Raw genomic sequence first — 17,351 nt, 5'->3', positions numbered from 1 at the left:
GACATGGGATTCCCTAGTAAATCTCCAGTCCTGGGGAGGGTGTCTTGGGCAATCTGTTGACAGTTTCATTGCTAACCTTTCCTAAGAGCAGGAATGCCCTGAGACAGAGTTCTCATTGGAAGTGTGAACCCATCCCTGTTGCAGTTTTACTCACTCCCACTACCCCCTCTGCTGGGCAGTTTGAGTCCCAGGATTCTAACACCTCTTGATTATGAAGCTTAACATCTCCCCCGAAGCAGTCTTCCTTAGCCCAGCTCCTCGAATCTTAACTCTATCCTGGCTAGCTGTTACAGACAAGTGAGGATATCCTAGTAAAAAAATAAGACAGCTCCTTGGCCCAAAGGTGAATGCATGGAGTCAGATCTCCAGGGAATGGGACCTGAGACCATTTTGTCACAAGTCTGCAGGGGGGCCTTGAGGCTGTTAAGGCTGGCACTGCCACGAAGCTTGGTCTTGAGGCTATGTGTTGGCTCCGTGGGAGTGTCTGGTTGTTGTGTGTCACATGGGTTATGGGATCAGGGATGGAGGATCCCCTCTGACCACCAGCCTATCACACCACTTGAGAAGTGAGCTCCGTAGTGGTCAGTGGGGTCTGATTTGTGAATGGCAGTGGTGGTTTTTGTGGTGTTGGAAAGAGTGTGGAATCTTTATCTATATACACTGCTGGAGGCAGAGGCTCCTCATTGCTGTACTATGGGAGCACTCAACACTGGCTCAAATATAATTGTGCTGTTTATGAGCAAAGCACACTGACCAAATGGGCCTCCTTGTCTTTCTCCCTTGTCCCCTGGCAGGAAAGATTGGGGAATAGAGAATTTCATATCTCCAACTTTACTCCGAAACATGAAAGGCAAAGACATCAAGAAAGCCATTAGTTTCCACATGAAGAGGAACCAGAATTTGCTGGAACCGAGACAGAAGGTAATGCCGCGATGACCTCTGCTAACCCCTGCCCCCACCCCAGCCTGCCTATTACAAAGCCTCAACATTGCCTGTCTTTTAGGCAGATCAATAAGCTTTGTTCTCAGCTGTTTTGTTTTTTTCTTTTTTCTGTTTAAGCAACTTATTTCCGCTGCCCAGCTCCGTTTGAATTATCTACAGATCCTTGGGGAACTCAAGACCTATGGTGGGAAAATCTTCAATGCTACTTTAATGGTACGTGTTCCAGAACCACGACACTCTGCTCCTATAAGCACCAAGAGATCCTTTGAAAAATCAATGTAGCTTTGAGACAGAATTTCCAAAGGACTCCACTACGTCTTAGAGTTTTTTTTTGAAGAAGAAGAAGAAAATAAACATGATGTCACTGGCGAGTATGCATCATGCCCTTGCATAGTATTAGCCCTTAAAAAAAAGCTCAAATAGCCAGAGCTGAATGAGCTGGGACCTACCTCCACCCTGGAGGGATGAAGCCAGCTGCCCAAGAGAAGGTAGCAAAGCCAAAAGACAGAGCAGGACCACTGCTGGGGCATGCCTGCTGGCTTCAGGTTGAACCTAAGAAGGGGGAGGGGTAGAAGAAGGGCCCGGCCTTGAACCTGGCCACATTTGGATATAAAGGAGATACATCACAAGCGAGGGTCCTAGAAGCTGTCTTCTCCACAACCTGGGATGTGGGAATGTGAAGAGGGAAGATCAGGAATTGGGAAGGAGGGATACAGATGGGAGACTGACTACTCAGCTGGGCCCTGAGCCTCCACACAGGGAGGTCGGTGGGCCTGAGAAGTGAAAGGAGCCAACAGAGGGCAACCATCAGCTCCTGTTCTTTCTCCTGCTTCCTATTTGGAGCCTGGGCTGGAGCAGGTGCTTTTCAGCAGTTGGTGTTGGGACTGGGGTGGGCGTCAGGTAGGGGGTTGGAGAGGAAGTGGTATGGCCTATGCCCCTGCTCCGCTCAGACAGCCCAAGGCTGTCTAGCACACAGTGGGTTCACCAGTTAGATGTTTGGGTTTGTTTGTGTGTGTGTGTGTGTTTTATTTTCTTTAATATCAATCAAATAAATTCTTTTCAGAGGATCGCGCCTCTCAGTCATTAACAGTGATAGGTCTGTATAATTCTTGTGATGATGGGCCCATGCTTGTGATGATTGGATCTAACTGATGGTTAACCCAACCATGCAGTATGTAAAAGGAAAACCCATACTTTGAGGGACAGAGTGGGATGGTTAAAGGAAAGACAAAACAGATAGAGTATATAAGTAGAAGGCTCAGAAGATGTAAAGGAAACAATAAAAGGAAGAATTTGAAGGGCCAGAAAAAGCTTCAGGAGGTTGCCAAGGGCTAAAGTCCTGCCCTTTCCCAGCTGTCAGGATCCTGTTCCCTCCATCTCCCATCACCTTTCCTAGGAATGGGAGAAGCAACTGACCATATGGGCTTAGCCTTGGGTGCTTGCTGGGCACTGGCAGTTTAAATATTGATATCTGCAGGGCCCAATGCAATGGTTTAGTGGCTAAATCCTCACCTTGCAAACACCAGGATCCCTTATGGGCACCAGTTTGTGTCCCAGCTGCTCCACTTCCCATCCAGCTCCCTGTTTGTGGCCTGGGAAAGCAATCAAGGACAGCTCAAAGCCTTGAGACCCTGCACCCACGTGGGAGACCAGAAGAGGCTCCTTGCTTCTGACTTTGGATCAGCTCAGTCCTGGCCATTGTGGCAGTTTGGGGAATGAACTAGTGGATGGAAGATCTTTGTCTCTCCTTGTCTCTGTAAATCTGATCTGCTTTTCCAATAAAAATAAATAAATCTTTTAAAATTAAAAATATTAAATAGATATTGAAGCCCTACAGGCTCTGAAGCCCACAAACTTAACTAGAATATGAGACTTCACCAGAAGTCATTGGTATAGGATGTCAGTGCTGTGAGCAAAGACCAGAGGAAGAAGTATGGGAGCAATTCCAATAAAAGGGCTACTCTGGGCGGGAGCAGGCTGAGTATGGCCAAGTGCAGTCTTGGGCCAGGAGGTCTAGTGTGCATGGGCCAATCAGGGTCAGGATGTCCACAAACAGGGAACCAATTCCAGGAGGAGCACAGCAAGCTGCAGACACATAAGTGTGAAAGCATGGAGGAACACCAGTCCTGGGTTCAGCACTCTGTTGGAAAGGGGCTTATGACAGGGAAATTCCTATTTATTTACTATAGACTAGACCCAAGTCAGGCAGTCATTTTGGGGATTGGCAGAGAAAATCAGAAATAAAAGCTAAAAGAGTTACTAGAGAGATGTCACTTTTTTCAATTTTTTTGTATAATAATTTTCTGTATCTATAGGGTACAGCATAATAACTCAATGTATGTCTATAATGTGTAATGATCAACTCAGGGTAATTAGCATTTCTGTCTGAGACATGTATCTTGAGTGGAGAGCTTTTGAACTCCTGTCTTCCAATTCTTTATAAAATGCACACACGAAATTGTTGGAAGAGATAGCAGTGTGTTTACTCACCAGCTTGTGAATGGAGACTGATCCTGCTTCCAATCCTATTCCCCCAACCCCTCACAGTTACAGGATAGAGAATCCTACATTGCCATCTTAGTAGGAGCCAAGTATGGCATCAGCCAGATTATCAACAGTAAGCTCAACATCATGTCCACATTGGCCGAGTTTGCAAACATCAGCCGCGTGGAGCTCACGGAAGAGTCTGAGAAAGTGAGCATGGTCAAGGTGTACCTGCAGGATGTCAAGGTAACGAACACAAGGGCAGAACTGCTGAACGCAACTTCTGTAATGGGGGTTGGCTCATCCCAGGGTGGTTTCTGTGAATTTTGAATCATAATAAGGTCCACTTCTGGTGAAGAGGGTGATTTTCCTACCCTGTCCCAGCAAAGGGAGAAGGGTGACCAAAGTGCAAATTATCCTGGCGATGATCCAAGCTGGGTCGTGTGCTTCCCACATGGAAAGCTTAGACCTTGAGTTCCCTTTGTGTTGGCAAAGACTGTTGGGAACACCAGAGGATTTCTAATTACATGGATAGGGCTGGGGCAGCTGCCCAAGTGACTGAGTGGTAGAAATGGAAGCAAAGGAATAAATAGAATAAAGGATGTCCTGTGCCTCTGTGAACACCCTGCGTTGATCCCACCCTCTTCTGACTTAATCCAACAGGTGCTCTATTCTTCTCATCACTCTCATCCCTCCACTAATTCTTGCTCCTTTGTGTTTTTTAGTTCAGGTCTTAAAGGCCCCATTATATGACTGACTGAGGTAGGGTGGGATGAGGAGCCAGGGCAGAGGGTGGAGAGACAGACATTGTACAGATTCCAGGAGAGGAGGCCATTGTGTATGTGCAAATGTATGTGTGTGTGCATGTGTGCACTGATTGTGTGTGTCTGCAGATGTTCTCAGGTGATCACATAAACACATATGTATATACATGTGCATTGTAGCTCTGTGTGTACATGTAGCGACATTCAGGTGGTTGTACAAGTATGTACATGCACTCAGATGGTCTGCACGCACACACACACACACACACACACACCTACAGCGTGATTGTGTGTATGAGCATATGCACATTCGCTAAAGTAGTTGTGCACATGTGTACACACATGCATTGTATGTCTGTGTGCTGTGCCTGTCATCTGTGCCTGTATGCAGGTATACTTGGGTGACTGTGCACATATATATGTGTGTGCATGTGCATGCAGAGCCCTCTGGGTGGGGGTGGGGGGCAGCTGGGAGCTGTCTGGTTGCATGGCTGGGTTCACACAGCCCTCTTGTCAGGCTCCCGACCCTGTCTGTGCCCTTGGTAAACCCAAGAGTTCTCTTTGCCTTCCCAGGTTCTGACTTTGCTGCTGGAATCCAACAGTGCAAAAGACCTTGCCTGCCTGATTGCTGGCTACTACAGGCTCTTCGTTGATCCAGTAACCTCCATCTTCCTGTGGCCTGGAAGCAAACCACAAGGGCACCGGGTGTCTGCTGAGGAAGGTGAGACGTGGTTTGTCATCCTAATAATGATGAGGCCATTTCTCTGGCCTCGCTGCTAGGGGCAGCCTGCACGGAGGTAGTGTGCTAGCTAGGCTGGGCTGAGACTTCCACTCAGGCAGGGGAGAGCCACTGTTCTTTTTATTTTCAAGTAAGCAGTGGAGCTCTCCTAAGTAGAAAATAGAGAAATTCTCCAAGGAAGGCCACTAAAGGTCTCATTCTCTGATATTTCCTGAAGATCGTTCCTAAGACCCCACTGTATTTATCTGTATTTCTTAGTAAGAGAAACCTAACTGATGGGTTCTAAAAGTAGGTGAGTTGGCCTCTCTCCCATGCCTATGCACTCGTTTGCATTCTCTTGAACTATAATAGAATTTCTCAACCTTCTGTTTTTAGAAGAAGGAGGTGTAAAGACAGAGAGGTCTGAGATCAGGCCATGTGGAGAGTGGAAAAGTGGAGGGTAGGTGAGGCCCAACTCCAGGCCCAGCTGTCAACCTTGCAGGGATGCTGCGTGTTCCCAGGGGCATGCTAGTTAAGTGTTTGACAGTGGTCTCTGCAGGGGGCAAAAGCGCTGCCTACCTGCATGGTAGAAGCTGCCCCATCTTGTCCTCTTCTGAGCTTCCAGCAGGACATCACTGAGTGTGGAGGTGGGAAGAGATGCTCAGTAGCTCACTAGGATTCAGTGTTGGCTCCACATAGATTAAACAGCCATTAATTATCTCAAGAGAATAGATGATAATCAGATTGGGTAAAATATAGCCATGCCCTGGTGTCTGTGGGGGACTGGTCTCAGGGCCCCCCTGAGAAACACCAGGACCCACAAAGACTCAAGTCCCTTGTATAAATATGGTGTAGAATTTGCATGTTGCCTACCATATAATTTAAATCATATCTAGATTCTTTAAACTACCTCATAGAGAGTAAATGTTATGTAAATAATTGCAAAACTGGATTGTTTAGGTGATAATGACAAGAAAAGACATCTATACACATTCAGTGCAGAAGCAGTTATTCCCTGATTGTTTAAAATTTATTTATTTTCTTTGAGAGAAAGAGAGAGGTCTCCCTTCTGCTGGTTCATTCCCCCAAATGCCTGGAATGACTAGGGTTGGACCACATGGTAGCAGGAACTAAACTACTTGAAACATTCTTTTACCTCCCAGGAACTGTATTTGTTGAAAGCTTGACTAGGGAGCAGAGTTAAGACTTGAACCGAAGCACTCCGGTGTGGGATATAGGTGTCCCAAGTTCTATCTTAACTGCCATCAGGCTAAGTACCTGCCCTCCTGCATGTTTTTGAACCCATGAGTGTTGGTTGAACCTGTGAATGCAGAGGCCACCATACTAAGGACCGAGTGTAATTAAGAAATGAAGAGTTTTGCGCATTTATGCCTTTTAATTTTACAGGGTCATTGTGGCTAAGTAGTGATGCCTCCTTCTCTGGCCAGGGAGACACAGCAGGGGCAGGGCTGTTGCAATTGTGGCAGTGGGAAGGAGGTTGGGGAAAGTGTTCTAGAAGGAAGGTTTTTGAGCTGGAAGAATGAGACTGGAGCTCCCCAGGCCAGGAAAGGAGGTCGTAGGAGGAAGGGGGAAATGAGACAGCAGGGAGGGACACATATCACATTGTATGAGAGACTATCTGTGTGCATGGAGTCTGGTGGGCAGCCAGGCCATGGAGGAGGAGCAGGGCTACCCCGTGAGTGGCCTGTGGGTCTACGATGCAGAGGAGTGACTGAGGAGCTCCTGGTAGAGCTCAGGAAGCTATCACAGGGTTTGCAATCATGGAGAAGTTCTAGAAAGATCTCTGGAGGCTGATTGGATTTTAAACAGGGTGGAGATGTGTCTGCGTGACCCCCACTGTCCTGTCATGGTTCCTTCCTGCAGCTAGGTGACTCTTCACCATCCCAAAGGCCTACTGCACCTGTGGGTCCCCAAGGCCAGGCTTCAGCATGTGCCAGCCCAGTTGCTTCTCATGATTACCATCAAGTTGCTGAAAATACAGACTCTGAGACCCCACATCCTTGAGATTTCACTCACTATGCCAGGAATATGACAAGAGAACTTTAAAATAAGACTCTCCATATGATTTTTTAAAGGATATTTTCATTTTGATATGAAAGGTGAGAGATAGAGAAAAAGAGGTCTTCTATTGCTAGTTCATTCCCCAGGTGCCTCCCAGAGCCATACCCAGCTAGGTAAAAGCCAGGAGCCTGGAATTGAGTCTGACTCTTCCAAGCAGGTGGCAGGGCCTGAAGCACCTAAGCCATCAGTTGCTGCTTTCCAGGATACTCATGGCAGAGGTAGATGAGAAGAGGAGCCAAAACTTAAGCCAGACTTGGGCCCAGCATGATGGCTTAATGGCTAAATCCTCAGTTTGCAAGCACCAGGATCCCATATGGGTAACAATTTGTGTCCTGGTTGCTTCACTTCCCATCCAACTCCCTGTTTGTGGCCTGGGAAAGAAGTAAAAGGATGGCCCAAAGCCTTGATACCTTGCATGTACATGAGACATCCAGAAAAGGCTCTGGGCTCTTGGCTTTGGATCAGCTCAGCTCAGGCCTTTGTGGTGGTTTGAGGAGTGAGCCAATGGACGGAAGATCTTTCTCTCTGTCTCTCCTTCTCTCTGTAAATCTGATCTGTTTTTCCAATAAAAATGAAGAAATCTTTAAACCACACTCTCTGCTATGGGGTATGAGTGTCTCAGTAGCATCTTAGCTGCTCTCTCAAATGCCTGTTCTCTTCCCCCGCCCCACCAAGACTCTAACACTCAGACAGGATGTAGCTGAGAAATCCAAGAAGGAAGTTGGTGAGTGTAGAGCGAATCCTGTCTCCTCTGGGTAGCCTGGACAGATGTGGGTCAGGTGGCTTGATGGTGTGGGGGAAGCATGGAATAGGAGTGCCTGGGCTCAGTGTCACCTGACTGGGCCCAACTCCTCCCTTGCCAGGTGAGGGGTGACAAGCCCCACAGATAATTGCAAGCCCTGCCTGCACGGTCCATAACCCTCACCATCCCTGTTTCAGGCTACGAGTCCAGGACCTGCAGCGACTCAGAGGAATCCTCGGAGGCCGACTGTGTGCTGGAATCCCTTTCTGAGAGACGCCTGGGCCCACTGGCCTCCTGCAGACCCCTCACCAAAGAAGAGTGCCATTCCGGGAATGGCACCCGTCCTGAGACAGCCAGCAGAGGCCCAAGCTCCTGCGGGCCCAACAGCACCCCAGACAGCGCTGAGTCCGAGGCCTCCGATTCGGCCAACACAGAGAGCCGCGGCTGTCGGACCAGTGGCTCAAGTGAATCCATGGATGCACTGGAAGAGGACGACCTGGACGCCTGCTCCTCCAGCAGGTCCTCCTTCTTCCACTTTTGCTCACCGGCCTTCCCTGAGGGCCAAGAGGAGAGGAGTAGCTCAGACCCTGGTGGCTTCTTCTGTCTTCTTGACTTGGCCCAGGAAGCCAGCCCACGGTGCCCGAAGGCAGAATTCCTGCAGGGCCCTGCTGCTGAGACCTTCAGCTGGGCCGCAGACCTTGGCACCACCCGGCTGGACCCCAGGCTCTACGAGGGCAGCCGGTTCGACTACTACAGCCTGTGCTCCAGTGTCTCCCCAGCCAGCCACCTGAGCGACAGCTCAGACAGCACTGCGTCCCGTGGTCAGCAGGCTTGGCCAGAAGCCCGGCCCAGCTCCATGCCAGAAGGCCTGGCCTTGCATCCACCACCCCTGGCCCTGGAGGACGGCAGCTCAGATGAGGAATATTACGATGCAGCTGACAAACTCACACCCCCCGACGGCCTCTCAGGTGAACCCCTGCTCCAGGTGGAACCCGAGACCCTCCTGATCACTAAACCCCAGTCCTAGAAGACCCCAAAGTGAAACAGGATACTTGACCACTCAGCCAGATTCTAAGGGCTGAACTGCAAAGCAGTGTGCTTTCTAGTTGGGGCTGCAAGGAGAAGTACAGAGACCGGTGGTTGAGCAGAGGCAGGAGGGCTTCCTGGAGGAGCTGGCAACTGTGCTTAGTAAGATGGACAGAATTGACATGCGCGCGAGAGATAGGGTTGACCCACCAAGTGTGTCCAGCAAGGAGAGTGGCTGCCCCTGTTGACCCTGAAGCAGTAAAAACTTGACTGGCAGGATTCAGGTTTTCCCTGCAAGGCCTTTTGTGACCCAAGAGACCCTGAAGCCGGGAACCTATCGCCATGAGTCCTTCGGGTTCCTCATATGTTCCTTCTCTGAGCATGTACACACACACACACACACACACACACACACTGAAGGAAGAGGGAAAGCAGCACCTACACATTGAGGGCGAGCTGCTGGGAAGTCCGCACTTCCGCTGCCATTTCAGTCTTCTCCCTGCTGCTGTCTGATTCCCTGTTCCTCGCCCTCCCTCTGGTGATTTCCCAGTGCCCCTGGCAGAAAAGCCAGCTCCTTAGCAGACCCTGCGAGGTCCTTCCATCCCCTGGGCGGCATTCCTGACACACGCAGGCCAGACCTCCTCACCAGGTTTCATGGAGAAGTGCCAGGCTCCCCTCCATCTCCGCCCTTCTGCCCTAAACGTAGACCCCCACCTGGCCTTGGCTGAGGCCCAGCCATCGGTCCAGCTCAGCTGCCCACCAAGCCCCTTATACCCCTTACAGGGGCTCTTACAGCATCCTGTGGCCATGATCTGTGATCTTGCAAGTGCACTTATTTATTTATTTTTAAATTTACATATTTTTATTGGTAAGGCAGATTTTCAGACAGAAGGAGAGACAGAAAGTTCTTCCACTGGTTCACTCCCAAGTGGCTACAATGACCAGAGCTGAGCTGATCTGGAGCCAGGAGCCTCTTCTGGGTTTCCCATATGGGTGCAGGGTCCCAAAGCTTTGGGCCGTCCTTGACTGCTTTCCCAGGCTACAGGCAGGGAGCCGGATGGGAAGTAGAGTAGCTGAGACACAAACTGGTGCCCCTAATGAGATCCCAGCGAGTGCAGGGTGAGGGTTTAGTCACTGAGTCATCATACTGGGCCCAAGTACATCTATTTGTGTGACTGTGCAGGTGTTTCTCCCAGTGCAGGAACTCAGAGTGTCTCACTCTTCACTGTGCCCCTAGAACACAGTGCCCAGCAGTGGCAGACATGTGAATTCATGGACCCTCCTCTGGTAGCTCTGTAGTGCATGGCATGAGCAGGGGCGGAGAGGGAAATGACATGCAACTGGGAAGATAAGAAATTAAATTGATGCAAGATGAAGACTATAAAAATGGGCAGCCAGACAGCAATCCAGACTGTTGAACTATCAAAACTGCTTGAGCAGGACCCTCGGAGCACGCTTCACATTGGGGATCTGGGATGGGTGGGAGGCTGGGTGGGGCTTTTCCCTTTGTTTCTCCCCTGACCCCAGATACAGGGAAAAAATGATAATATTAGTGTGGAAGCAACGGTATTACCCACTTTCATCCTGTAACCCTTGACCCTTTGTACCCTAATCAACTAAGTAAGATTATTTAAAAAAAAAAAAAAAAGATGGGCAACCAGAGGGAAGCCCCTTTCTCTAAGGAAAGGAGGTTGACTCAGACAGCAGGCTTGCTGCCTCAACCTTTTATTGAACTGCTTGGGGAATCAAATTAACATGAAGTGATGTGGCATAAACTTTGATAGGCATGTCCCATATTGAGGTTAATCAGCCAATGCTTGATGATCAGAAAGCAAGTGTGGCCCAAGCACAGCAGTCGGTATGTGAGTGTCAAGGATCTCTTAAAGCACACAGTTCAGTCCCATGGCCTTGGACCATTGCCCAACTGCAGACCCTTGCCCACTGGCCTTGACCTTGGTCTCAGATTAGCGTCCATCCTCAGAGTGTTACCAAAGTTTGACCTTGGTCTTCAGAGCCAGTTGTCTGTGAACTCAAGATTCTGGACACAGTCCGACCTGCTCTTCCTTATAGAATTATGATGTGTTGTTGTTTTTCTGAAAACTGTCTGCAGCTGTCTGTCCAGTCTGCACTACTCCCCCAGAGATCTCAGCCAGCAGCCTTCTGTGCCCCCTGCCCAGGCTAGCCACTGTGCTGGGGGACACAGGGGAAACCCTCAGGCAGAGCCTTTGTGTGGGACTTTTGCCAGGACACTAGGTCCTACTGAATACCCTGTGTTTGTTTTTATTAACATGTATGCATAAAAGAAGCCAAACTGACCGTCTGAGTCATAAACTTGATCTCCTGGCTGGGGTAGTCAGGGCATTTCATTAATAGTTCCTGCAGAAGGAAACTCCCCTGAAAAGAAAGATGAGGTAGTGTGACAAAAGGGCAATGAAGTGGATCTTTAGCAACCAAAAAAAAAAAAAAAAAAACCAAAAAAAAACCTCTTAAAATTACAGTCCTTCTTTTTCCAATGGTAACATGGAGGGGATCCAGATCCAGATTTAACTCATCAGAGGCCAGCGTTGGAGTGCAGTGGGTTAAGCTGGCCTCCATTATTGGACAGCCAATTCAAGTCCCCAGCTGCTCCACTTCCAATCTAGCTCCTGCTGATGTACCAGGGAAGGCAAAAGATGGACCATGAACTTGGGCCCTGCCCTGCACATGGGAGACCTGGGTGGAATTCTAGGCTCCTGGGTTCTACCTGGCCCAAGCCCTGCTGTTCTGCTGTTGAGGCTGCTTGGTGACTAAAGTAGTGAGTAAAAGATTCTCTCTCCCTCTTTTCAAACAAATTAATATTTAAATCAATAAAAAATTTTAAAAATGTATCTACAAAACTATTTCCCTTGGTCTAGTCACATACTCCCAGCCAGGGTCTAAACCCAGGCAAGCCCGGGGCCTGAGCCGGAAGCTCTATACCTCTTTGTTGTTGTTTAATGCACTTTCTTCTTTCTTGATTCCCAGGGTCCAGCGCTGTTTCTGCTGCAGAACCCCACACCCTGAGCATGCGTGGTGAGGCTGGCAGCCGCAACCCCAAGGACAGCCTCCGTCCTGGGCCGGAGGGGAGTGAGGAGAGCAGAAGGGGTGGGGCCGAAAAGTACCCCAAGAGCCTGAGGAAAAGAAGATCCTTCCTGCAGACTGCCTACACCTCACATGTCTCCTTCCCCCTCACGTCAGCCGTCTCCCTGGAGAGCATGGACGACGTGTGCTACTACGACAGGGAGCCTTACCTCACCCTCGGGGTACCCTCACCCACCGTGTCCTCACTGCAGGACATGCAAGGCGAGCCAGGCCTCCTGGAGACCAAGGCCTTGGGGCTGCTGGTCCCGCTCAGGGAGACCAAGAACAAGAACCCGGCTTCCAGGGTCATGGAGATGGAGCCTGAGACCATGGAAACCAAGTCGGTCGTTGACTCACGAGTGTCTTCCATCTCAGCCATTCGCCTCCGCATTGACTCTGCTCACAAAGAGCCGCCTGGGGCTGCCCCTTCCACTGTCACCCTTGGCAGCTCCTCAGCAGCTGCTCCTTGCTGTCCTAACCCGGGTCCCTCAGGCCCAGACACCGTGCAAACCAGACCTTTGCCAACCAGCCCTCTGCTCCAAGATGCACAGAGCTCCACCCCTAAAGGCCTCAGTGTGGAGCTGGACGACAGCACCTCACGTCTCTCGAGTACCCACACTGACCCAGACACAGTCTGCCTGGCCAGCAGCCCAGGGCTGCCACGAGTCTCTCAGAGAAGCACGCAAGAGCTGGCGGGGGTCTGGCTGGCAATGGAATCGGGTGTTCTCTGCACAAACCACATGCAAAACCCAACCCCCAAACACCCAGGGCCTTTGCTGTCTCCCAGAGATGGGCCTGAGGGCGCTGGAGGTAGACTCAGTCCACAGGGGAAGATGGCTTCAGGCTCTGTGAAGGAGGAGCAACAGGGACAGCTGCCTTGGGAAACTGACAAGAGAGTTTCAAATGCCAGCTGGTCTAGGGAGGAATCAGGGAAGCATCTGGATGATCCCAAGGATGCCATGTCACACACGGACCCACAGGTTCCTGATGGAGGGATCATCTCCCTCACTGTAGCACTTCCTGAAACAGGGACAGAACAGACCCCATCACCTCTTCCTAGGGACCCCCAGGAACAAAGCAGAGACACCCCAAAGCAAGCCTGCCAGACCCAAGAACAAAAACTCTTGTTGGAGTTAGACTTGGAACCCGATTTCTTACTGGGGGAGAATGTCCCCTCCGCCTCACTGGCAGCAGGGATTGGGACAGAGCCACTTAGCCATGTGCTGGGGGAAGACACAGCCCCTCAGCAGATCTGCTTTCATGCAGGCCCTTGCCCTCCGAAGCCACTGCCATGCCCTCAAGGAGAGGCCCATCCAGAACCTCCTGCAGAAAGCGAAGGCCGTGGCTCTGGCCCCTGCCTGGCCATGGAGAAGTCCTTCCTGTGCTTTCCTCCAGAGAGCCATCCTGAAGTCTCTGCCAGTCTCAGGGTGGCCACGGCTTTGGGTTTTGCAGGCTTGACTGAGAAAGCGGCCCGCAGGATCGGGATGGAGCAGTGCAGCTGTCAGCTCTCCTATGCCACGTGCTTCAGGGGCGTCCCACAGCCCGAGATGGAAGAAGAGGAGATGGACCCCACAGCATGCCCTGAAGCTCCTCTCACCTCCCCACCCTCCTCCACAGGAAACCGCCTGCACCTGCCCTGGAAGCCTGCCCGAGCCCACAGCTGCAGCACAGCCCCCACTGCGCTGTCCAGAAAGAGCCACATCTGGCCGGAGTACTGCTCCAGGGCACTGAGGCAGCTGAAAGCCACTCCGGCCAGCACCCCGGAGGGCTTCATCCGCCTCCTGGAGAGCCTGCTGGAGCTACAAGACATTTTGGAAGCCTCCTGGGGGGTGGGCAATAAGCACCCCCCGGAGAAGTGCACCTGGCACTTTTCTGAAAGCCGCAGCCGCCTCTGCATGGGTTCCCAGAAGCTGCTGTCGAGCTGTCAGCACGTCATCCGGATGGACCAGTCCCCCGAAGAGATGCAGGGGGCGGTGCGTGACACCTTCCCTCACCTGGTGCAGCTGGCCGGCCTGTGCTTCCAGCTCACAGACTGCAGTCGCTGCTCAGGCCGGCACCGCGAAGCAGCTGGGAACCTGAGGGACGTGGTATATACTTATCACCAGTTTGTAGAGGCGGCCAGGCTCACGTGCGAGAGGGGCTACCAGGACCTGAGTGTCAAACTCTTGGCCCGCCACTGCACGGCCCTCACGGCTGCCGTGTTTTGTTTGACCCAAAAGTTCCGGGCGTCCACTGCCCTATGAGGTTCTTTCCCCAAACCCATGGCCCGTTAAGTGCTCTGTCCCCCCCACCCCAGACACTTGCCCAAGGAACCTTCCAGTCCTTTTCCACTCCATCAAATGTTTACGATATAGAGTATTCAAATAAATTGCTCCTTTCTCTTGACCTGAAAACACACGGCTTGGTGATGAGTTTGCGTCAAAAGCACGCCTTCAGATTCATTCATTCAACAAACACGCATTCGGTAGCTGCCTTCATGTCAGGACTTGTGTGAGGGGCTTGAGAAGTCACAGGCCAAGATGAGTCCCTGCCCATGTCAGGGTGCACACATGGGAGTGGGGCACAGATCAGTAGATTCTCACCGGGAAAGTGTGAATAGTGAGAGGAATAGATTTCAGGGAGCACGGAAGAAGAAGCCAGGGATGAGGGAGGAAGGTAAAGGTCAAGAAAAGTCTGGGCTTCTTTCACACCAACATGACAATAACCTTCGCAGGTGGATGCAACACTCAGGTGACATTTGACAAATTCTGCTTTCCTAAGCTGAGGTTGTAGCTTAGCACCTGCCTCAGGGATCCTGACATCATGGTTGGCCACCAGGTGGCAGTAAACGCCGCAGTTACACGGCTCCCTACTGGCAGGAGTATTCCGTTACCTTCCCTGATGGGTGGGACCCCTGTGTGTCTACCCTGTCCCTTCTTATTTGAAAGGGCAAACTTTAAATCTCCAAATTAGATTTGCTTTTTCAAGGGTAATATTAGAGCAAGAAAAATCAATTCCATTCCTTTCTCACTGATCTCAGTGAAGCCAGTTAAATTAATCTTGGTGGACTCTGGACAAGCTACTTAAGCTTTCAGTGTCTGCGTTTTCTGTGTTAGAATATTCATAGAGTCCATGTTACAGACTATAAATCTAGAAAATCCACACTCTAGGAAACACTCCATGAGCCTTTACTGCCGACCCTCAGCTTTGCTGCAGTGCCTCTCCTGGCCTGACATTTTGCTCCTGCCTTTTGTTGTCAGATGTCAGGGAAACTTAATTCAAGATAATCTTGGCTTCTCTGTTTTGACCAGAGGTGGCCATCTTGGGCTAATAGTCCCAGAGTCTGCAGTATAGCAGGAAGCTGGAGTTAGGATCAAAACCAGAATCTCAAATGTGAGAAGTAGGCATCCTAATAGGACTCTTTAACATTTTTTATTTTTATTGGAAAAGCAGGTAGATATAGAGAAGGAGAGACAGAAACATCTTCCATCCACTGGTTTACTCCCCAAGTGGCCACAATGACCAGAGCTGAGTCGATCTGAAGCCAGGAGCCAGGAGCTTCTTCTGGTTCTCCCATATGGGTGCAGGAGCCCCAGCCTTTGGGCCATCCTCTACTGCTTTTCCAGGCCACAAGCAGGGAGCTGGATGGCAAGTGGAGCATCCAGGACACAAACTGGCACCCATAGGGGATGCTGGTGCTTGCAGGCAAAGGATTATCCATTGTGCCAACCGCCTAACAGGTGTCTTAACCCTAGCACAAGCACCCAACCTGGGATTTGAAACTTTTGCCAACAGAAAACTATGCATTGACAAATAATTTGTGTGAATATGATCTACCTGTTCACATGTATAGGGAAGCTCAGGACTTAAGGCTTTAGTCCTGGCTGCAACCTGTCCAGGCACTTCTCTGGGCCTTAGCTTCCCCCATATGGCTTAAGGCAATTACACAAGTCTGCCCTGAATGGAGGCCTGCCAGGTGCCTTATTTAGAGTGTGCATACATTTTCTATCAACGCTGCCAACACCTTTGGGAATATTGTCTAAAATATAGAATCAACACTTCTTTGCTTTTTCTATTTCCCCCCACTTGCTAAATCCATCAGCTTTTCTTGGGTTGCTATTTTCCAGAACTGGCATTTCTTACTGCATTTCCCTTGCGGACTAAGTCCCAGACGTGCTGGAACATCCCGCCCTCACTGCTTTGGAGAAGGTTAAGTTGACCCTTTCTTGCAGACATAGCCTCCCATGGGAGATAGCTGGGATGGGCTGCTTACTCACATTGCAAGAGCCAATTGTGTAATTAATGATTATTTGAGAAACAGGTGCTTACAGCCCTCCTTCCTTTTCCCACTTAGCATCACACCACATGAATTTTTCAGCATGCATTTAGGGTAGACTTGTGACAGCTGGTCCCTGGTGCAGGGTTACAGAAGGAAATAATAAAGAATCTTAGCTTTAAGAGCTCCTAGTAAATTAGAAGAGATTCAGAGAGACACAACAGGGTGTGGTCAGGATCACCCAGGAGGACAGGAAGGAACAATGAGAACCCAAAGAAAACAGGAATAATTTGGGGGCCAGTGGCAGAGGTGTAATCATGGAAGGCATCCTGTGGAGGCAGCATCAGAACTAACATGTTAAGTATATATCGAGTAAAGGGTATGGGCCCATGGCTTTGTAGATAGAGTTTGGACCCTTCAGAAAAGGAAAATAATCGGACTCCAACTTCTAATGCGGCCCATAGGGGGCAGCAGTGATGGCCACCACATGGGAAATGTGGATTGAGATCCCACCTCCCAGTTTAGGCTTGACCAACCCCTGATATTGCAGGAATTGGGGGATGAAACAGTAGATGGGAGAGCTCGCTCTCCCTCTCTCTTCCTCTCACCTCATCTTTCTGTCTCTCCAAAAAATTATATTAATAAGGAAAAACTGTATCACTGTATTGTGATGTGTCACCATGGACTGTACAGCGGCATTGGGACTACGATCGTGAACACAGCGTCCTCTCTTCAAGGAATTTACAGTCGGCCCTGACACGGAAAAAATAAATTGCATTACAGACTACGAACAGCTGAGACGGCTATGGAATGAGCTGGTCTTACACAGGGTAGCCGAGGGAGGCAGGGGTGAGGTCAGGCCTGAGGACTTGGGCAGCAGCCACGGAAGCAGTAAAAGGAAGGGGACTGGGAGTGCTGGAAGCACAGGTGGGGTGCAGGTGGGAGCTGCTGCACGAATGGGGAAATACAGTTCATGCTGGTGGCGGGGAAGCCGGTGCAGAGCCAAGGTTCCCACGCTGTGCCACGACAAGCCAGCCCAGTCGTGGCTTTATTCACCCCAGTATCGCAGTATCCCGCATTTGCGATTGGAACCTTTACAGACGGGGAAACTGAGGCTCGGGGAATCGCAGGAATACTTCGCTCCAGAAGAGTAGAAACTGAAACCGCTTTGTTCCTTGCCCACAGAACTGACTATTGGAAAACTACAATTCCCAGGATGCAATGCGGACGTCAGGAACC

At 50.3% G+C, this 17,351-nt stretch overlaps 1 protein-coding gene across 1 annotated transcript in view; it reads left to right on the top strand.

Moving 5' to 3' along the window:
* The window catches only part of FRMPD1 (FERM and PDZ domain containing 1), a 38,754-nt gene extending 24,654 nt beyond the window's left edge, over window positions 1–14,100 (top strand). The window contains exons 10-15 of the mRNA XM_040963496.1: window positions 795–921; window positions 1,060–1,155; window positions 3,490–3,672; window positions 4,764–4,911; window positions 7,930–8,700; window positions 11,762–14,100. Of these exons, the coding sequence (XP_040819430.1) occupies window positions 795–921; window positions 1,060–1,155; window positions 3,490–3,672; window positions 4,764–4,911; window positions 7,930–8,700; window positions 11,762–14,100 (3,664 nt within the window). The remainder of the gene's footprint in view (window positions 1–794; window positions 922–1,059; window positions 1,156–3,489; window positions 3,673–4,763; window positions 4,912–7,929; window positions 8,701–11,761) is intronic.
* Window positions 14,101–17,351: the final 3,251 nt, after the last annotated feature.

The sequence above is a fragment of the Ochotona curzoniae genome, unplaced genomic scaffold (assembly GCF_017591425.1).
Source record: "Ochotona curzoniae isolate NIBS_2020 unplaced genomic scaffold, NIBS_Ocur_1.0 scaffold_3208, whole genome shotgun sequence".
NCBI lineage: Eukaryota > Metazoa > Chordata > Mammalia > Lagomorpha > Ochotonidae > Ochotona > Ochotona curzoniae.
This window is presented reverse-complemented; position numbering and strand designations above follow the sequence as displayed.